The 23,079-nt window shown below is 36.7% G+C and overlaps 1 protein-coding gene across 1 annotated transcript in view; it reads right to left on the reverse strand.

The window, feature by feature from the left end:
* Positions 1 to 23,079, reverse strand: part of PKHD1 (PKHD1 ciliary IPT domain containing fibrocystin/polyductin) — a 593,425-nt gene that overhangs the window by 188,239 nt on the left and 382,107 nt on the right. The window contains exons 54-55 of the mRNA XM_049894022.1: positions 5,015 to 5,128; positions 4,102 to 4,189 (exon numbers count right to left, since the gene is read on the reverse strand). Of these exons, the coding sequence (XP_049749979.1) occupies positions 4,102 to 4,189; positions 5,015 to 5,128 (202 nt within the window). The remainder of the gene's footprint in view (positions 1 to 4,101; positions 4,190 to 5,014; positions 5,129 to 23,079) is intronic.

Genomic DNA, 23,079 nt, shown 5'->3' on the forward strand with positions numbered 1-23,079 from the left:
TTATATATCACCGGAAGTGCTTGATTTCAATGACTGAGAGAACTTGCTATAAATTTGAGCCAAATCATTCTCGGGGGTAAATCTTTCATAACTTCATGTCTTTCACTATTATTGATTCTTTCAGTTTTATTCTACTTTAGATAATTATGATAATTTGTCTTCCTATAAATAATTCATTTTTCTCAAAAGTTTCTAAATGACAACATAAAACCTCAAAAAAGAAAAAAACAAACTCGCTACCTTCGAGTCGATTCTAACTCATAGCAACCCTATAGGACAGAGTAGAATTGCCCCATAGGGTTTCCAGGAAGCGGCTGGTGAATTCAAACTGCCAACCTTTTGATGAGCAGTCGAGCTCTTCACCACTGAGCCACCAGGGCTCCTAATGACAACATATAACTAACAAACAAAAAAACTCATTGCCGTTGAATCAATTCCAACTCATAGCAACTCTATAGGACAGAGTAGAACTACCTCTTAGTTTCGAAGGAGTGCCTGAGGGATTCAAACTGCTGACCTTTTGGTTTGCAAATGTTATCTCTTAACCACTATGCCACCAGGGTTTCCAATGGCAACATATAGATATACACTTTTTTACATTACAACTTTAATCTCTTCTATACCTTTTTTTTTTTTTTTTTAATACCTATTATGGAAACCCTGGTGCCATAGTGGTTAAGTGCTACTGCTGCTAACCAAAAGGTCATCAGTTTGAATCCCCCAGGTGCTCCGTGGAAGCTCTATGGGGCAGTTCTACTCTGCCCTATAGGGTCGCTATGAGTCGGAATCAACTCGACAGCAGCGGGTTTGGTTTTGGTTTGGTTTATACCTATTATATTTGAATTCCTATTTCTCATTTTATGTATTGTTTTCTTTGTATGATTAAGTAATTAAATATTAAACCACTATCCCTTTAAAAAAAATTCAAGTCTATTAATTTCCTACTTTCTAATTCACTAATTTCTGCCTTCATCCCTGCGCTGACTGATTTGATTAGGCTTATTGATTATTTTGCATCTGGTTTCTCATATTGCCAGCTTAGCGTGTTTATTTCTGAACTTTCTTCTTCAACAATGAAAGCATTCAATATGATGGCCATGACTCATGTAGAGTACTCTCATAATTGTTACTCCTCATGTATTCTGTGGATAAAGTTTTGATCTTCTTTCTGACGTAAAACTTATTAGGGCTGAGTTCTCGTCTTTTTTCATCTTGTAAGAGATTAAGATTTTTGGCTTATGTGTTGTTTTAATCTCTATGTTTGTTATATTGTAATTATGTCCTATATCATTTCTTCTTATTTAAATAATTAAATTTAATTAAACAATAATTTAATAAAATAATTAATCATATTTATTAAATTTAATAATTAATGATTATTTTTATATATAAATTCCATTTATACTGCACATACTGTAAATAGTTCGTTGGCAGTGAAAAAATATATAATCTTTGCTTCTGAGGTAAAGAGTTTGATAGCTATATAAATTGAACTGATTTTATTATTTATACCAAACCAAACCCACTGCCGTTGAGTCGATTCTGACTCATACCGACCCTATTATTTACACTTTCGATATATTCTATATCTTTTTAAACCTAATTAAACGGTTAAAAACTGCAAAGTTATAGTGGTTGTTAGGTGCCATTGAGTCAGTTCTGACTCATAGTGCCTCTAAGTACAACAGAACAAAACACTGCCAGGTCCTGTACCATCTTCACAATCGTTGCTATTAGCCGTTGTTGTAGCCACTGTGTCAGTCCATCTTATTGAAGATCTTCCTCTTTTTCACTGACCCTCTACTTTACCAAGCATGATGTCCTTCTCCAGACACTGGTCCCTCTTGATAACATGCCCAAAGGACGTGAGACCACGTCTCACCATTCTGGCTTCTAAGGAGCAGTCTGGCTGTACTTTTTCCAAGTTAGATTTATGTTCATTATTCTGGCAGTCCATGTTATATTCAAGAAGCAACATCATATAAACAATGAACCAATAAGCAACATCGTGATAATGGCAGAAAATACTGAAGTTGTCAAGGATTTCATTTTACTTAGATCCACAATCAATGCCCATAGAAGCAACAGTCAAGAAATCAAATGACATATTTCACTGGGAAAATCTGCTGCAAAAGATCTATTTAAAGTGTGATTTACATATCTCTACAATATGTTAGCTGGTATAAAATTTTCCTGGCTGGTAAAGTCTCTCTGGAGAATGAAGTCTTTATTAATCTAAAATGTACTTATTTGACCAGTTTTATACCTTTATTTTGATTTTCACTTTTTTTGTTAATAATTTTGAGGTTTCTGCTTCCATTTTAAATGATTCATCTTTACTTTCAACTTTTTCTGAATTGGTTTTAAGTTTACCTCTGGTAAAAGAAAATATGGTTACATTTCAATTTTTAACCCTTTTTCAATATAGGATCATTTCAGAAAGCATATTTTGTTTCTATAATTGGGATATGTATTCTTATTTCTGTTATCTTTTATAGGCTTTTATTTTTGTTCTCTTACTATTTCATTGTCTTTTCTTCTTCTATTTTACTCATTATTTTATAATTTCTTTCATTCCTTTTCCCTTGGTGATTTGGAGGCCATACACTCTATTTTTCCACAGTTCCTAAGTGGCATAAACAGTTAAGCGTTTGGCTACTAGCTGAAAGGTTGGCAGTTCAAACCCAGCCAGAGGCCTGGGAAATCTGCTTGAGAAAGGCCACAGTCCTGAAAACACTATGGAGCAGGTCTACTCTGCACACATGGGATTGTCATGAATCAGAATCTACTCAACAGCAAATAAAAGCTATTTTAAAAAATATATACTTCATTTTTAATCCCGATAGGGAATAAATTGATTCATATTTACTTCCTATAGCTGCAAATCCCATAGGAATTTATTTCCCATTTCAGTTTCTTATTACTATATCCCAGATTTTAAATGTACATTTTGTATCTGAGAATTAACTTTTCAAATTTTATATAGTTTATTTTTCAAGAAAAAATTACTAGAATGTATCTTGTTTTAATAACCATATTTACAGCATGTTATATTTAAATTATTTCAGTGCTTACCATCAATCCTTTGTATTATACTATTCTTATTTTTAAATTTTAAATTCAGGTTAATGTCTTGATTAGAATTATATGTTGCATTTTTCCACTTTTTTCAAAGCAAAGAATATCTTTTGTTAGCTTTCATATGTTAATGGTTCTTAGCAGAGTACCCAATTCTTCAGTCATGATCTTTTTTTTTCCAGAAATGTTTGTAGACATAGCACTACAATCTTCCTACAGTTACTGTTGTAGAGGAGAATTCTAAGGTTAGCAAGCTTTATTTTCCTTTCTGCTTTTTCTTTTACTATGAGGATATGTAACAATTATATTTTTGATACTGATCTGTTCAAGTTAAATTTAACTCCTCTCAGATTTGCTATGTGTATTTCAGTTATAGTTTTCATTCTTTTTTTTCCATTGTAGTTATTCTAGTCTCTTATTAAAGGAGTGTGATTTCCTATGTGTGGCCTTCCATTTCCTATTCTCTATTTCTAACACCGTCTCTTTTATCCCTCGGTTTTTGTCTTCTATATTCAATTAGTACTCCACCAGTTTGTTCTTCATATTAACTATTCAGTTTGATGTAGCAGTGATTCTGTCCTTTACTGCCTCTGATGCATTATTAAATCCTGTTACTATATCTTAAATTCCGTAAGATTCTTCATATGCTTCCTCTCACTACCATTTTACTTCTGTCTCTCCCTAAACCAGCTACCTTTTCACCTCAGTCTATTGTGTTCTCACCTCACCTTTCATCTCTTGCCTCAGAGAATCTAGATTTTTTGAGATTTTGTTAACAGTAAACAAGTATTATCTCAAGTTTACTCCTGGAATAAACTATGTTTCTCCTTCGCCTTTGGTTGCAGTGTTCTCCTTCTATTACAATATAGAGATTACTTTTCTCCCTTTAGTCCCTTATTGTTCTGTTTATTCATCCTGAATTCTGATTCTTCATCTAAAATTTCATGTTGTAACACAACCTCCAGCAAAAGCAAAATAAACTGAAAAAAACAAATACTTTCCTAACTTACTCTTATTTCCTACCTCTCATTTCCTGAGGCCATATCCGCTCCAAGATGTGTCCAGGATTTCTTAGGATAAGCACTGTGAAGCTGAACTTTTCCATAAACCCCTGAAAATAGAAGGCACAACATACGAGCAGGAAAATCTTTCAGAGGATTTAAGGGCACACAAGTAAAATGCATTCCTGAGGTTAATGTGAAAAATACATGTCATAGAAACCATATATGAAAGTGTCCATTTTATCAGCAAAAGAAAATTTAAGTGCTCTATTTTACATCAGGTCAAACATACCTCAGATGGCTGTGAAACTCAGGGTCTATAGAGAAATGAATCCTGTACCACATCATAATCATTTAAAAGCTGAGAAACAGACCGCTTAGATGGCTAGCTGGGAGTCCTTGAGTAGTGCAAACTGTTAACACGCTCCCCTGCTAACTGAAAGGTTAAAGTCTCAAGTCCACCCAGAGGAGCCTCAGAACAAAGTCCAAGGGATCTATTTCCAAAAAGTCGGACACTGAAACCCCGTGGGGCACAGTTCTGCGCTGACGTACATGAGGTCGCCATGAGTTGGAACCAATCTGACATTTTTATTTATAGTTGAGAGCTTAGACTCTTATCCAGGTTCTGGTGTCTGACCGGTCTGGATATAGATCCAAGCTCCGGATATATATATACAGTGCTTGCATACACACATATATATAAAGCTGTGAGTTCTTCTGCATGCTATTTGCCCCCTCTGAGCCTTACTTCTGACATCTGTAATACAGACACTACTCAGAGGGGAACTAATAAACGAAATAAAAAATACAAATTACCTAGAAGAGTGCGTTGCATTTAGTAGATGCTCTATGAATGGTACTTCTCTGTCAGATACACACAGACATACACACACACATTTATTTCATTTTCAATACATATTATAGTATGTTCTTACCAATTGTTCCTGGGTCAATATGAATTCCACTGAAACGGTCACAAAAGACTTCCTCTGAAGCTCGAAGGAAGATCTGAAGCTTTTGTTCTTTTTTTAATGGATTGTCTAAAGTACCTGTTTGCAAAGAAAAGCATATCATTCAAAGTAATCTGAAATTAAGACAAATAGAGGGGGAAAATTGTGGTGTAGTTTCAGGAATGCCAAAATGGATGACATAAAGTAGACTGCATGAAAAGAGCCAAGAGTCATACAGATAAAGTAAGAGAGAAAAATGAGATGCATCAAACTTCTCTGTAGGAGACTTAATTCCTATTCGGCAATATTCACTCTTCTTTTTTATTAGGGCAGAATATAGCGCCCTGATCTACCAATATTTAGCCTAGTCACGTAACTTGCTTTGGCCAGTGGAACTGGGGGAGAAGTGATGGTATGCCATCAGTTCTGAGCTAATGCTTTCAGAAGCTTAGCAAGTTTCCAGCAGACTTCTTTCAGTGCTCTTCTCTGTCATGACAAGCACATTCTATAAACAGCCTCTAGTCCTTGAACGAGGAGACGTATGAAGCAGACCTTAATAGACCTGGGGCCTAGTCTGGCTGAGACTAACATAAATATTTGGTGTAAGCCACTGAGATTTGGGGATTTTTTGTTACACACCATCATTATAGCAAAACCTGACTGATATACTGTCTATGGTTAGATCCTCAAATTGCTTTACATGCATTTTAGCATTTAATCCTTACAAAACCTAAGAAAGTATTCTTTTTATCTTGATTTTAAATCTTCTTAAGGAGGTTTAAAGGTTAAAGGGATTGTCCAAATTTTTCCACCAGTAAGAGAGTCTAGATTTGAACAAAGGTTTGTTTATGCTAAGTGTTTTATTAAACAAGTAATAGATTATCTTCTAAATCTAAATTCTTTTAGTAGAATTAGGACAAAACTCATTAATGGTACACCCTGGTGGCAAAGTTGTTAAGCGCTCAGCTGCTAACAGAAAGGCTGGCAGTTCGAACCCACCAATCGCTCCATAGGAGAAGGATGTGACAATCTGCTTCTGTAAAGATTACATCCTTGGAAACCCTATGGGGACGTTCTACTCTGTCCTATAGCATGCTATGAGTCAGAATCGACTTGACGGCGCACAACAACAACAACTCAGACAGCAGTAAGCAATTAAGCTCTGCCTTTACTCTACTGAGGAAGCCCTGGTGGCGTAGTGGGTAAGAGCTACAGCTGCTAACCAAAAGGCCAGCCGTTTGAATCCACCAGGTGCTCCTTGGAAACGCTGTGGGGCAGTTCTACTCTGTACTATAGGGTCACCATGAGTCGGAGTTGACTTGATGGCAATGGGTTTTGGGTTTATTCTACTGATATAAAGAGCACAGTTTGGTCACTTGTGTAGTCTGACAATTGTTTGGGTAATCTGCTGAAACAGTGTTAGCAAGTATGGACTTAGGCAAAGTTATTTTCATTAGAAAATGTATCTGAGAATACAGAAAGTAATAAATGAGATCAATTTTTCAAGAAGTAACTAGTGGAAAAGCAATCCTCAAACTAGATACTGTATCAAATGGGTTCACAAAAACCACCTTATATCAAAGAAAACTTTTTAATTTAGAAATTCCTTTTAAAATACAGTCATTTCCCAGGTTACAAATGGGATCGGTTCCTAAGTCTGTCCTTAAGTCCAATTTGTAGGTAAGTCGGAACAGGTACATACAGTTCTTACTTAGTGTCAGTTAATCAAATGTTAGTATATAGTTTGTATTTTACCTTTCTATGCATTATGCATATGCATATTTTTTACGTATATAAAACACTTAAGAAACACTGCTAAACCATGCAATGCTTTCATGAGTGTCACAAAGTAGAGTGCGTGTTCATTATTATGAACCATTGTATTTAACTCCAATTTTTGATATAACAGGCTTTATGGCAGTCCATTCTTAAGTCCAAGTTGCCCATAAGTTGGGCATTCTTAACCCTGGAACTTACTGTAATAGGCCTTATGAGTCCATTCTTAAGTACAAGTTGTAAGTTGGTTGTTCGTACCGACTGCCTGTAATCAAAAATGAGTTTGCCAAATACAGTAAAGATTACAGCCTAGGAAACCTTACGAAGCAGGTCCACTCTGTCATATAGGTCCCTATGAGACAGAATAGAGTGGACGGCACACAACAAAAGCTCCAGTTAGCATGTGATATATACCTGGTTGGCCAAAAGGTTCACTGCAAGCTTATGGCCTACGACATACCTATCTTTACTGTCCAGCCTACACAGGCATTACTGTAATAAGAACTGTTGAAAGCAGGACCCAGAGAAGTAGATAAATCTGCCTAAGGTTATACAGTAAGTCAGTGAATGAGCAAGGATTAGAACCCACAGCCTGTGCAATTCCAGTGAGGAGCTGAATGTACTAAGACATGCCACCACTCTGTGTAGGTAATGCCAGTCCCCAACTGAGACCCTAATGTATCCTCTCAGCCAAAATAAGGATGTGCTAGAGGAGAAAGAAAGGAAGCAGGGAAGAGGAGAATGTCAAAGCAAATGTGTGTGGTATAGCTCTTATCTTGCAAGTTATAAGTCTGTCCAGTAAGCTGTTTTCCAACTGTTATTCCATTTATTTCACGGAGGGTAGTTTAGAGTCTTGGGGGGAAAAAATGGCCTACCACTAAAGAGATAGTAGAGAGAAAAAAGTAGGACAGTTTTTGCCCTAGAGAAATGTATGCAGAGTCCCACAAAAAGAGTTCAGCGTTCCTTTCAAATCAGAGATTAAATCAATTATGCAACCCAAAACTGCAGCACATGTGGAGCTTTTGCAGAAAGTCTGGGCAAAATTAGTCAGCCTACCGTGATCGTTTGGTATCTGCAATGACCAGAGTTTGGATTCTTTTCTTTGCAACTTGGGGGAAGGGAAAGATGGAGGATGGGGACTGAGAAGAAAGAATAGTGTCCCGAGAGAAGGAAATACATGCTGTTGTGACATTAAAATGAAGTGCTTCTTGAATTTGTAAAAGCTGGTGAAGGGAAAGCCCTAAATGCTGGACTCTTCATTTTACTCTCAAATCTAACAAAGAATGATGAGGCACTGTCTCCAACGTGGGCTTTGTCTCAAAATTAGAGTAGCCACCTCTGAGAGAAATCTCAAGATAATGCAGTTCATCCCTGGTTTTCCTCTTTCAAGCTGCTCCAAACTGTTGTTGTTATTGTTGTGTGCAATTTGGGTCAATTCTGAGTCACAGGGAGTCCATGTGGCAGAGTAGAACTGCCCCACAGGGTTTCCTAGGCTGTAATCTTTATGGCAACCAGATTACCAGCTCTTTCTGCCAGGGACCATCTGGTGGACTTGAACCACTAACCTTTCGGTTAGCAGCCAAGCACCTAACCATTGCTCCAAACAGTAGCAAGAGGAATTTTAAACCTGGAGTAATTTAGATAATCATAATGAGAGGAAGTAATTGTTATTGTACTGTAAAGGCACGCCAGGTGTTTTCATAACATGATTTTATTTAATTCTCATAAGCCTATGATGGGTATCTTAGAGGTTCTCATGAGGAAATTGAGGCAGAGAGGTTAAGGCACATGTCGAAGATTACACACTAGTAAGGGGTGAAGCTGGGCCTTAGGTTGACTGAGTACCATCCTAGAGCATAGGGACAAGGAGGCATAAGAATGGCAGCATGATGGTGGGCAATGGAGGGGAAACAGAATATGTTCCAGATGCAAAAATCACCTGGGGAGATGGAAGAAAGTAAGTTCTTATATATGAAAGATAACCATTGTAATGATTCAGGAAATATGGTACAAATGGATTTCATGAACTTCAAAAGGTAAAAAAAAAAAAAAAAAAGGAGGAAATGACTTATTATTTTATTAACTGAACTTCTTTGATTGAATTAAATATAAACCTAGTTTACACTTAAGCCCACTCTATCAACATGACACCCGACACTTTGTAACAGCCAACCCAAGCTGAATTACTTTCTATTCCCTCCACTATCTCTCCTCTCTGCAATGAAACTCCCCAGCCTTTTATATTCTTCACCTTCATCCTCCTTAGCTCCTAATCAACTCATTAGGCTTGGCTTCACTGTAATTTACTTCTAAAAATGTCTGTGCCCCTTGCTGCATAAGTCTACTTCAAGGAAATAATATATAAGGATAAAGGTTAGTACACAAAGTTGTGCAGTGCAATGTTATTTATTTATAATAGCAAACATTTGAAAACACTTTGAAATAGCAAACAGTTGGGGGAAAAAAATGTTCATTTAGAGCTCCTTTCTCCTTCTCTGGGTGGCACAAATGGTTAAGCATTGGACTATTAACCAAAAGGCTGGAAGTTCAAATCCATCCAGAGGCACCTCGGAAGATAGGCCTGGTGATCATCTTCCAAAAGGTCACAGCCTTGAAAACCCTAGAGAGAAGTTCTACTCAGCATGCATGAGGTTGCCAAGAGTTGGAATCGACTCGGTGGAAACTAACATCTCCCTCTCCAATCTCCTTGACACACTCAACATATAAGCCACACGAGTCCCTAAACATGCCATCCTCACCTCCGCACTCTCTGCCTGGAGCACCTTCACTCCCCTTATGTTAGTGGCTCTTATTTTTTAAATCCAGCTGAGGTGTCACATCTTCTGGACATCTTTTTTGTCAAGTAAGCCTCAGTTAGGTGGCCCTCTACATACTATCACAGCATACCATGCTTTACCTCATTACTTCTAGCCTGTACTCCAGTGGCTGTTATCTGCTTCCTGCTCTAGATGGAGAGCTAACTGAGAAAAGGGATTGTGTATTGCCAGCAGAGTTCATCTGAAATACCATATTCCAGAAATGGCGAACCAAGTAATATTAACGAACCCTCCTGCAGAAAACAATTAGATATATATAGAAAAACCACATAGTAATAATATCCACTTCACCAGTAAGCTTTAACAATTTTAAACATGTTGCACCTAGTATCATAGCTTCAAAATATATAAAGCAAAAATTGGCAAAACTACAAAGAGAAATACATATACACATATGTATCCATAATACAAATTCAACACAACTGCTCATAGAATAAACAAAAAATAAGAGTAAAGATATGGTAGGTTTGAATAATACAATTATCAAACCTGACATAATAGGCAAATAGGCATAGATGGAAAACTAGAATCACAAATAAAGAATACATATTATTTTCAAGCACGCACAAGGCATTTACAAAAATTGATCGCATTATGACCGTAAGACAAGTTTAACAAATGGAAAAGGACTGAAATCTTATGCTCTCTCACCATAGTTCAATCAAAATGTGCACTGAAAAATAGAAAATGTTTATATTTATTTTATTAAATTAAAACAAAGATTTTATCTTACTAAAATAAAGATTTTCACATAATCAAAAGCTAGATATAGATAACACATTGCATTTGCCAATTCAATTTATTGCAGGGGTACTAGTTAGCAACATCAATTATAACAGTCAGCATCGTATCCACTGCCCTTAATCAATGAGATTTTTCCATAACCATAAACAGAAACTCAATGCTTTATAAGAAATAATTTCCCCTTTCCCCTCCCTCCTGCCCCTGGTAATCACGAATTTTTTTTTAACTCCCTTAAAAAAAAAAATAGAGAGAAAGAAAAAAAAAAAACACAAGCCATAAAGTGGGATAACATATTGCAATACATATATATGCCTGACAAAAGGTGCATTCCAAAATATATAAAGAGCTTCAAGAAATCAATAGAAGACAGATAATCCACCACAAAAAAAGGCAAGAGAACAGCTACTTCCCAAAACAGTATATCAAATCTCCAATAAATATATAAATTCAATGTCATTAGAAATTAAGAAAATGCAAACAAGACCCCACTACACATCTACCAGGATGGCTTTATGTTTAATCGAGCTGTATATTTTTTATTTTATAAAATTTCCCGTATATGTGTGTCATATTTCACAATAAATAAAAATTAAGTGACTGTTACATTCCAAAGACACTCAGCAGTATTTTGTTGAGCAAAAGAATAATAATTGACTCAAATTTTAGACTCATCTAATAAATTTTTTTTTTCAGGTTCTGTTCACTAAATCCCAAACAAAAAACTGTTTTTCTAACTAATTTGTACTTCTTTCTGAGTTAACCTTGAAGTTCCATAGATACCACGATTGTACATGAAAGACTAGGTTGAGAAATTATCTCCCCAAATCAATTCTACATATTTTCCTCCTACCTTTTTTTTTTTTTGGAAGTAGGTTATATGGTAATGACTTTGGAAGCTGAGCCTTTACTTGGAGCATAACCATTTTTCTCATATCCTACGATTCCTATTTTCTTCAGAGCCTCCAAATTGGCAAACATTGCTGGACAAATTAAGTTATGAAAACTACCTTTTCTAAATTACCGTATTTTTTGCAAATACCTCATATGTTACACATTTTTGTCAACTGAATTTCATCATTTTTGCACGTTATACGTATGGGTGCATCATTTACGTGGGCACGTCATTTACGGAAAAATACGGTAGTTTTTAATTCCTAGTGTATATTTGATTTACCTACAATGGACAGAATACTAAAATAAGTATCAAAACACAGGCTATTCATTCACATTCTTTGAAAATATATTTTTATAAAAATCTTTTAAAGTCTGTACATAAGGTTAAGCAATTTGCTTAATTTCTCTAAGTCTCAGGCTCTCTCCATCTGTAACTTATTTGGAAATAATTTTAGACTCATATTGTTGTCGTTAGCTGCTGTGTAGTCCACCCCTGACTTATGGCTCAGCCGAATGAAACGCTGTCTGGTCCTGCACTATCCCCACGATCAGTTACAGATTAGACCGTTGCGATCCATGAAATTTTCATTGACAGATTTTTGGAAGTAAACCACCACGCCTTTCTTCCTAGTCCATCTCAGTCTAGAAGCTCCACTGAAACCTGTTCGGCATCATAGCAAAACGCAAGCCTCCACTGACAGAGGGGTGGTGGCTGCGCACGATGTGTGGTGGTTGGGAATCAAACCCAGGGCTCCCAGTGAACTACCCACTGCCCCCTCTTAGACTCACATAGTAGTAGTTGCGAAAATAGTAGAGTTCCCATGTACTCCTCACCTAGCGTCTCCCAATGATAGCATCTTACATAACCATGCCCATTCATTTTTATCCCTTCTTAGTGTCCAACACATTCCCACATTATCCCTTTCATCATGTATCTATCTTCTCACCTTCCTTTTTATCTCCTTCTGCAACTCACATTTTCCACTTCTCCCTCTTTCTCTTTCTTTTCCCAACTTGTTTACTATCCCCATTTTGTCTTTCATTATCCTGCTATCTCTATTTTTTCCTCAGCTGGATATAATATAGTTTCATTATTCATTTAATATTTGAATGTCTTCTAGATTCAATTTTCAAAATAAAAAGTGAGAGAGCTGAAGGTTTAATATTTATTGTTTTAATTCTTGTTGCTTTGGGCAATTGATATTTCCTCTATTTGCATGTGTTGGGTTTCCTCTCTCTCTAGGATGTGTAAGTGTAGATAAGGATGATCGAGATTATTAATGTCAGAAGGTTTAGCTAAAAAATCAGATTCCTTGTTGGTGTGACTATTTCATAAATGTGAATTGACTGAAGCTCCTCCTATGAAACTTTAATCTCAGGGACTTTTCCCAGCTCCTCATTTAATAAACTATTCACTCCCTGAAAAGTAAGCTACATTTTTGTTTGGGTATGAAAATGACAAGCCAGTCGATATACCATAGTGTTATCCTTTCAATCAATAACAAATGTTTGTTGAGCCTCTAAAATATACTCTGCTGGGCTGTGAATAAAAGATGAAAAAGATTCTCAAAGTCCCTGCCTCCTCAGAGTTTACAAACTAATTGAAGAAACAACAGGGTTAGTGGCTCCAGGACGACTATTCACTCAAGGCTAAGAAAGAAGAGTCCTGAATGGGGTCCATTGTGCTGACACCACTGCAACATTGTACAGATCACCCCATGATCGACAGCCTGAAAAAAATCTGGATTTAGCTCCCATCAACTTCCAAATCTCCTAGTTGTTGTAATCTATTATTTGGCAGAAGAGAGATGCTTTCTTGGGGCATGTGAAGGCCATGAGAATGTGCCTCGCATGCCTCCTGCTGCAGGGAACCTCACGGCCAGGGGGCCCCAGTTGCTGCGCCTTGGCCTCCCACATGTACTACTCTACTTGTTGCCATTGAGTCAACTCTGACTCATGGAGACTCCATGTGTGTCAGAGTAGAACTGCACTCCCTCAGCTTTTCAATGGCTGATTTTTTGGAAGTAGATCTCCAAGCCTTTCTTCCAAGGTGACCTTTTGGTTATCAGCTGAGCACATTAACAGTTTGCCCCACCCATGGACTCCTGCTACTAACAAGTGGACACTAAGCCTGGTTTGCTCCTGGGAGACAGGACTTCTAGCTTTCCTGAACCTTCTCAGATTAAAGGGCAGCCTGATGCTTCCACCCAACTCTTTCTCTCTCTTTTACTAGGGTCATGCTTGCATTGTGTTCTGCCGGCTCTCCTAGCCTTACCAAGCTCCCTATTTCCTTTCACACTGGTTTTTCCCCTAATAAAATTCTTGCACATTTAAACACTTCTTGGCATCTGCTTCTCATAGGACCCAGACTAACCCAGGGCACTTGGACCTACTGAGAATAAAGGCGCAAGTTGAGGAGGAGTTAAGTGCAGCAGTAAAGAGTAACTGCTGCAGTGGCAGAAAAACGTGTTTGTGGCTCTGTCTTCTGCTATGACTGATTGTGTGTTCCTGCACAAGTACTCTTACCTCTCTGGGTCTGTTTCTTTAAGCATAAAATGGAGATAATAACAAAGGTCACTTCATCGGAGTGTTGTGATGGCCGCATTTGGTGATGCATGAAAACTGCTCAGCACCATGCCTGCACATGCCGAATGCTCAATAAAGGATGAATGGCATTGTGTCCATTTAAATTTGAATATTATTAATTGACATCAACTAATAATAAAATTTTTTTTTTTTTTTATTAGTTGACATCATTGTATAGAGAATGACAAGTAAAAGTTACTGACCTAGTTAGGGTGAACGGCATGTAAATTTAAATTATATTACTATTAGTTGAGGTCATTGTACGGATGAGGACAAGAAAAAACTAATAACCTACTTGTCCTTTCTTTCCAAGAACTACTGACTCTAGATAAATGTTGTATGTCTCAAAATATGAAATAATCAAATTTAGCAATGTTATAACCACAATTTTTTGGATTCTGTGTCTTTAAACGTAGACGAAATGGCTCAAAATATTTCCTCTCTCAATACTTCACCCTTTAATTGAATATACTATTAAATAGGCAGTACGGTGCTATGAAAAGAACACAGGCTTTAGGGTCAAAGACTTTCTGGGTTAAAAAAAAGACAAAATGACTAATTATTTGGAGGAAATTTTACTAGACTTTTTTCCACCCTCCGAAGAGAGAATTTATGAAGGAATTTTTAGAGTGCCTACAATGTGCACATAGGTGTAAAAGATTCAAAAGAAGCAGAAAAAAAAACTAAATGTGCTTTAAAGAAGCTGACAATTTAGTTGGGAAAACAAAACATACAGTCAGGAAGCCAGTTGTAAAAACTGATTAAATACCGCAAAAGTATTTTTGATCAATATTTCCCAGCTGCTGTTTGTTGGCCTATTAGACAAGTGTTTGTCACTTCACACCTGCTCCTTTTTCTGACCAACCCCCGCCCCCATTCATTCTCCTTCATTCATGCAACACATATTTATTTTTTCCCATGTGCCGGGTCTATGTTAGAGGATGGAGAAATAGCACTAAATAAGGCAGATTCAGTGTCTGCCTTCACCTGGTATCTAGTCTATAGAGAAAGACATGCAGTTCATTACAGATAATTTAAATAGATTATCAGTGGTATAATTTGGACTGGGAAGTATGAATACAGATCATTATAGTTCAGTAGACACTCAGAGCTGCCATCATTTGTGGAAAACACAGGGAGATACGGATTAGCTAATTTAAACTACTTCTGAGGAGGGCAAGGTTAAGAGCTGGGAATTATGCATTTGTGAGGTACCCACCCACTGTGGAGAAACACACAAGATATTCACCTTTTTATTGTTATGGCAGGCACAAAATCTTACTGGAAATTACAGAGCCTATGAAACTTTCTACTCATTCCATTGGTTTCCACATTTAAATATCAGACAAATGTCAATGGGGAAAGGAAGTTTTTGGGGGCAATGCGAGAATTATTAGAGAAAAATAAAGCAGTTTAGTGTGGAGGGGAGAGGGAAATTCAAACAAATTTTTTTTTTTTAATGCACTGTAGACAGGAAGAACAAAAGCAGCCAACAAAAACCCTCAGATTATATAAAGGATGCTATGTGAAAGAATCAACACAAAGCCAGAACATCAAGTCATATATATTCCAGCCTCTCTTATATGTATGCTTCCAAGATGGGATTCTCCATTTGTCTTAGTCAGGATTCTCTAGAGAAACAGAGTGGTTAAGTGCTCAGCTGCTAACCAAAGGTCAGTGGTTTGAACCCACCAGCCACTTCCACAGGAGAAAGGTGTCATAATCTGCTTCCCTAAAGATTCCAAAAAACCGAAATCAAACCCACTGCCATCCAGTCAATTCCAACTCATAGAGACCCCGTAGAGTTTCCAAGGCTATAAATCTTTACAGAAGCAGACCACCTCATCTTTCTCCTGTAAAGATTACAACCTTGGAGACCCTATGGGGCAGTTCTACTCTGTCCTATAGAGTCAGTATAAGTCTGAACAGCAATGGGTTTGGTGAGGTAATATATCAGAGAGAAAGAGAGGACAACTTTATAGGGAAGTTAGGAGTGTTAAAAGAGACAAAGCAACTAAGACAGTGCCTGGCACATAGTGGGTGTTATCAATACAAATATCACACACACGTAGAGAAAGAGAGAGTGATTGATTTTAAAGAACTGGCTCAAGAGACTGTGGGGGTCTGGCAAGTCCAAAATCTGTAAGTCAGGTGACAGGCTCGAGATTCCTGCAGTGTTGTTTATGTCCCAAAATCTATAAGTCAGGTGACAGGACAAGAGTGAAGAAGTTCTGACAGAGTGTCTATTTATAATCTGGAAGCAGAATACACCCTGGAGAAGACTCCCTTTTTGCTCTTATAACCTTCAATTGATTAAATAAGTCCCACCCACATTCCAGAGGATAGCCTGCCTTACTTAAAGTCAACTGATTTAATCACATGTAACTACTTCATAATAGCACCTAGTGTTTGACCAAGTAACTGGGCACCATAGCCTAGCCACGTTGACATGTAAAATTAACCATCACGCTACCCTAGGGAGAGGGTAAAGAGGAATGGTGAAAGGTGCTGCCCCTGAGTCAGAGAGCCTGGGTTCAAATCCCAGACCTACCATTTTCTTGCCATGTGACCTTAAGCAAGTTACCAAGAACAACTCCCCCTTCAGTAAAAAAGGGAGGATAACTTTATAGGGAAGTTGGGAGCGTTAAAAGAGAGATAAAGTGCCTAAAATAGTGCCTGACACATATTGAGTGTCATCATTACTAATATCATCATCAACTCAAGTTTAGGAGACACAGAGGTTTGATAAGGAGTCCAGCACTCAAACATCATGAAAGTCATAAATGGCATCTATGTCAATGGTATGTGGAACAGCAAGTGGAGATGAGAGTAATCCTGCAATTCAATCATGCGATAGTTTATCACTCAGCTGAACAGCACTGTGGTGGTTTTGAGAATTATATAGCTTTTATTCTTGTCAGCTCTTGTTTAACCTATGCTCACAATGGACATGTAATTTAAGACAGAAAGCATAAAGAAGGCTGGAGATGAAACACATGTTAATGAATGCATAAAAATTCCATAAACTCATTCTGAAGATAACCCTCACCGTATCTGCCCAATGCATTGATAGGATCAGAGATTTTATACAGCATATCAAGGTGTTACTAGCACTTAGAAAAAAAAAAAAAACTACGTTAAAGGGAGAAATCATGAAGCCAATTATGTATATTCAATTTCCTTTTTTTTTTATTAGAAATAAAGCCCTCCCATGTCCCAACTTTATTATTAATAAGGAAGTTTAGAAATAATATTTTAATTACAAATGTATATCAGGAAACCCTGGTGGTGTAGTGGTTATATATATATATATATATGGAGCCCTGCTGGCTCAGTGGTTAAGAGCTCAGGCTGCTAAACAAAAAAGTCAGCAGTTCAAATCCACCAGCCAGCTCCTTGGGAAGACTATGGGGCAGTTCTCCTCTGTCCTATAGGGTGGCTATGAGTCAGAATTGACTTGACAGCAACGGGTTTTATATATATGTATATATATACAGAAAAACAAAAACTAAAACCTTTAACCACTTAATCTGAGCTTATCATTTAGGACAAACACTACTTTAAAAAAAAAAAAAAAGGCTTTCTAAAGCCCAAGTTGTAAAAATCCCAATCATTTAATCATGAAAAATCATTTTAATACTGTAACACATACAACATTATGTGTAGGTATAAAGTGTAAGTCTACACTTTAATATACATTCAGTCAACACCAAACACAACAAAATGTCATGTTTGAATGTATTTGTTGTCAAATCATACTTTCCTCTACAAAATGAATTCAAAGTATATTAAACTTCATGATTCATTTGTTAAAGGAAAAAAAGTCAAAATTTGTTCTTGTCTATTTATTACAGATGTTATTAAAGACTGCACAAAATGAAAATTTAAATCAATCTCTTATAACAAGCTTATATATAATGAATCTCTTTTCTTAAAATGTTTTTGCTTTTACATGTAAAAATAATGGAATTATTACTAAATGTCTAAGAAATTTTATACAACTGTGATAGAGGTTCATGAGTAAAAAAATAAAGTTTGGGAGACACTGATTTAAAAAATATTAAAGTAAAGCTGATTTTTGTAAACGTGTTTTAAAAAAAACCTACTGCCGTCAAGTCAATTCCGACTTACGGTGAGACTACAGGACAGAGTACAACTACCCCATAGGGTTTCCAAGGAGCGGCTGGTGGATTCGAACTGCAGCCGAGCTCTTAACCACTGCCCACCAGGGCTCCTTTGTAAATGTGTTAGTAGAGACTAACAGAGGGCCCAACGGGACAGAAGAACTGTTTCATTGTATTAGTGTTTTGCTTAAAAACCCACATATTTGAAAATAATGTGATGCTTTACTACCAAAGAACTAATATCCATCAGAAAATAGACCTATCTTTCTATGCTTAACCTCATTTTGAAATAAGAATTATTGAACTGTAGGCTGCCAGCCTTATCAGGGACTCTCTGATCAGTAAAATGGAGTTCGACATTTCCCGGATGGGTAAAGGATAAACCTTTTAAGCTTTTGCTCTTAAAGTTAAGTATATACGATGCTTAAAAGTTACACGCCTTTGAAGTCATCTTTTTATTTTATCAGAACTAATTTGACTAGATGAGTGTCAGTGTAAAAAAAAATGAATGTGTTATCTGATGATCCACGTTAGCTAATTTGCAAACCTTCATCTATTTTGTAGGTATCTATGTACACTTAAATATACACATATATGTTTGATTTTTTTGTATTATTTTCTAATCATAGTTAAACTTGGAAGAGGGCATTTCAGAATATATATATAGAATGTGTATATATTTATATATATAATGTATAGGCACACACACATAACAACACACACATATTCTACTTAAAATATTATTTCTAAACAAACATCACCACACAAGATTCTTTCTGGCTGCTCAGTGGGACTGAGCACTAGGTATTGTGGCTTTAGGCTGGAGGATATGTTTTAATCTATACTTTTCTCTGGTTTTTTCCTTCTTATTACTTAATCATCCAGTGAACCTTACAGAACTGTCAGTTTGGAAGGCAATAAACTGTGTATGGATTTTTCTTCTTCTTTAGGACTAAAAAAGTCCCAATCATGGAAGCAATGAAAGAAACGTCCATACACCTAGTACTTCATTTCCTGACAATCAAAGTCATGTGCTAATGATGACCTTAGGCTCCTGGCTACAAATGTGAGACAGGCTGACAAATAACCATCACTGGTCCTGCAAAACAATAAGTGACAAGTTTTAGGATAAAAATCCAAGTTCTTAGTATAATTACTGAGCAACTAGGCAGTGCACCATGTGACCTGGTTAGGCAAGCCAAACAAACAACAAACCACTGAGTCCCCAGAGCTACCAATGTGTGGAACATATCGTTGCTTACTTTAGGAAACAAATAAGATTATGTTAAGTTTTAAAGAAAGACATTTATTGTTACTAGTTATCTCTCTGAAATTTTCCTACAAACCATCGCAAGAGAATTTTTCATTTGAAATTTCAAATGTACAATATTAAAACACAGTCTCCATCGAGTTGAACAATTGAGTCAATAACACGTTAACATCATTAATACCTAAGATAACAAGGAACACGTACTAAAGCATAGAACTGATGTCCCATCTAACAGGAGACACCGATGAAAGGAATGGGTTCAAACAGCCATTCCTGGATAACAACTTAAAATAATAAATCAATATTTATTGAACAGGCTTTGAGGAAGGCATTTTTTTAAATCAGTTTTCTTGTCTTAAAATGGCTATAAAAATTAAAAATATTTTGAATTTGTACAAGATCACCAACTTTTTCAAAGTATCTTTACATTTGTTTTGTTCCTTTCATAAAAAATAAAATAAACTTATTGTGGTCATTTATACATAAACACTATAATTCCTTCCTCACAGATACAGACATTTAAGTATAGGAAGACTCAATATATTACAAGAAAAAGGCAGTGAGCTGAAAGATAGACCTAGATATACCCATTCATTTATGTATACGTTAATCAGTCATACAAACATTAGAAGACTACTATGCACTAGGTATGACACAAAACATTCTGAAGAAGCCTATCATTTAATGGAGAGAAGACCTTCATGAAAACATACCATTTAATAACAATAAAATGAATGCAATAGTGATGACATGAATGAGTAAGATGGACCAGAAGGAAAGAAACACTGAAATCTACTGAATGGAGACAGAAAAGGTTTCATATATAGTAAAGGCAGTACTAGGGCAAAGACTTGAAAGTATTTAAGGTACCTATAAGTTCTAATCCTGGTCCTGATGTTTACCAGCTATGAGATCTTGGAACAAATGAATAATCTTTCTGGATCTCAGCTTCCTCATCTATACGGTGAGGCAGATGATTCAGACAATCTCTAAGGTCTGCAATATCACAGTTATAAGTCTACTGTTGGAGAACTTCCCAGAAATTGTATGAGTTGCTGAACTACAATATTCATGAAGGTCCTAAACAAATTTCTGCCTTGTTAAAGTCATACTCGTGAGACTATCAAAAAGTAGCACTTGGCCTCATTTTTATTCTTTAATGATTTAGAGGGCAGCGCAACGTATCTCAAAATCCAGCCTATACCAGAAAACTTATGTCTGTAGTTGTTGTGTGCCATCAAACTGATTCTGACTCATAGTGGCCTTATAGGGCAGAGTAGAATTTCCCCATAAGGTTTCTTAGGCTGTAATCTTTACAGGAACAGATCTCCCAGTCTTCCTCCTGTGAAGCTTCTAGTTGGTTCAAACCACTGACCTTTTCATTAGCAGCCAAGTGCTTAACCACTGCACCACCAGGGCTCCTAACTCATATCTACTATTTACTATTCTGCAGCTACAGTGGCTATCTTCCTGCCATATGATTATTTATACAAAGCACATTCCTACCTGAGGACTTTTGCATTGGCTCTTCCCTCTTTCTGAAAACCTCTTGTGCAAATTTTTGCAGAGCTAGCTCCTTCTTATCTCTGTGGTCTGAGGTCACAATGTCTTTTCAGAAAGATTTCTATTATCTAACATATGAGTGGTAACACCCAACTTGAACCTCTGTTCAACGCATATACTTACTTAGTTTCCTTCAGAGCTTGACTTGTTATCTAAACTTATTCTCTCCATTTATTTTAATATTCCATTGTCTGTTTCCCCTGACAAAACAATGCAAGCTCTGTGAGAGCAGGGATCACTGCTGAATACTCAAGTGCCAGGAACAATGCCTGAGTTGGCATTGTATAAAAGACAGAGAGAAGAAAAAGGAAGGAAGAAGAAGGGAGGGACAAAGGGAAGGAAAGCAAATCTATGAATAACCTAAAAAAAGAAAACCATTTCTGTAGAATCAGTTCAGTAGAACTGCCTCATAGGGTTTCAAAGGAGTGGCTGGTAGATTTGAACTGCTGACCGTTTGGCTAGCAGCAGAGCTCTTAACCACTGTGCCACCAAGGCTCCATATGCCTACTGGATATTACTAACTATACATCTCTTTGAAATCTAAGCTTGAGATACATGAGTCTATGTGCTTAACAAACCATTGTATAGAACTTACTATGTGCCAGATACTGCTCAAGCATTTTAACAAATATTACCTCATGTAATTGTCATAAAACTCTATGTAATAGGCACAATTATTATTCCTATCTTAGTAATAAGGAATCTGAGACAAGGCTAGTTTATGTAACTCGCCCAAAGTCACTCAACTATTAAGCGGTGGAAATGGAATTCAGCCTTGGTACCAACACTGACCCAGATTTTCCAATAAGACACCTCACAGCAAACAACTCCTCACCTCATTTCAAAATGAAACTAAATTCTATTGATTTTTACCTCCTAAGTATTTCTCTAATTCATTCTTTCTTCTTTAGCTCCAGCACTTTAATTCAATCCCTTACAATTTCTTTCCAAAATAACTCAGTAGCCTTCTCACTTTTTACCATGCTCCTAAGTCTTACCTCTTCCAACCCATCCCCCACACTGCCAGGAGTAATATATCTAAAACCAAATCTAATCATGTTGCTTCCAGCCTAAAACTATGCAGGTTACCCCACTCCCTTCATGATAAAATCAAAACTCCTCAGCATGGCACATAAGGTCAAGCAGCCTCACCTGCCACCACCATTCCAGATGAATCCTACAATCCAGACATACTCATTCTTTACAATTTACTGAAGGTATAGTCCACAAATATGTGCCTTTTCAAATCTCTTCCTTATCCTAAGTCCCCTCGAGGTTTAAAGGGGTGACTCTTCCAATTATGATTTTACTTGTTTTTCTCCACAGTTTTATAGGGACACCTTCTGAAAACTAGGGCACATGACTTCTTTTTCTGTACATCCAACATCTCCCACAGCACTTGGCACATGGTAGACAATGAGTAAATTACATGATGAATGAAAGAACATACACACAAGTGAAATGCTTTAAGCTCATCTCAAGTGTTTTATCAGACTAATGAGATAACCACTGAACAAAGAGTGAAATTGAGTTTGGCATTTGCTGGAGCCCTCTAAGCAAAGCTTTGATCATGAACTTCCCTTTTAATTCCAGCCTGCCATGATTCTACTCTACTTAAAGTCAATTGACACACTTTTTGCCAGCACCACTTGCCTCAAAAGCAGAACCACCAAGAAATGTAATTCCACAACGTTGGGACGTGGATCAAATGGCATCAGATATATTCTGGCACCTCTCTGTGCCAATGTCCATTTCTATTAAGCTTGTTTACTAACTAGTCTCATTATCTATTTCATGTCGGAATTTCTTTAGGGTGTGGTAGAATTGGACAGATGGGTTGAAAGTCTTCCTTCAGGCATAATACACATAGAATTGGGCAGATGGGCTCCAATAAGCAACCTCTAGGCCTGGAACACATGGACAAAGGAAGGAGAAAAAGAATACACCATTGTCTAGTAATGGGTAAAAATAGCACTGAGAATAGACACATTTAAAACCTAGATTTTAAATGCGTAAAGCAAAACAGCATCATTTCCCTTCAAAGGTACAGATTTTCAGGAAACAAGTTTTATATTATAGTAATAAATGACCTCAGAAACCTAAAAATAACTTACCAAAAAAAAGACCAATTTTAGCAATAAACCCACTGCCTTCAAGTTGATTCCAAGGAGATATCAAATGAAGAAATGTTTCTTAGTAATAAGAGACAGGTCTTGGTCTCAGTTAATATTTCTATCAGTTAATTGGAAGAGGAGC

Source organism: Elephas maximus, chromosome 1, assembly GCF_024166365.1.
Source record: "Elephas maximus indicus isolate mEleMax1 chromosome 1, mEleMax1 primary haplotype, whole genome shotgun sequence".
Taxonomy (NCBI): Eukaryota; Metazoa; Chordata; class Mammalia; order Proboscidea; family Elephantidae; genus Elephas; species Elephas maximus.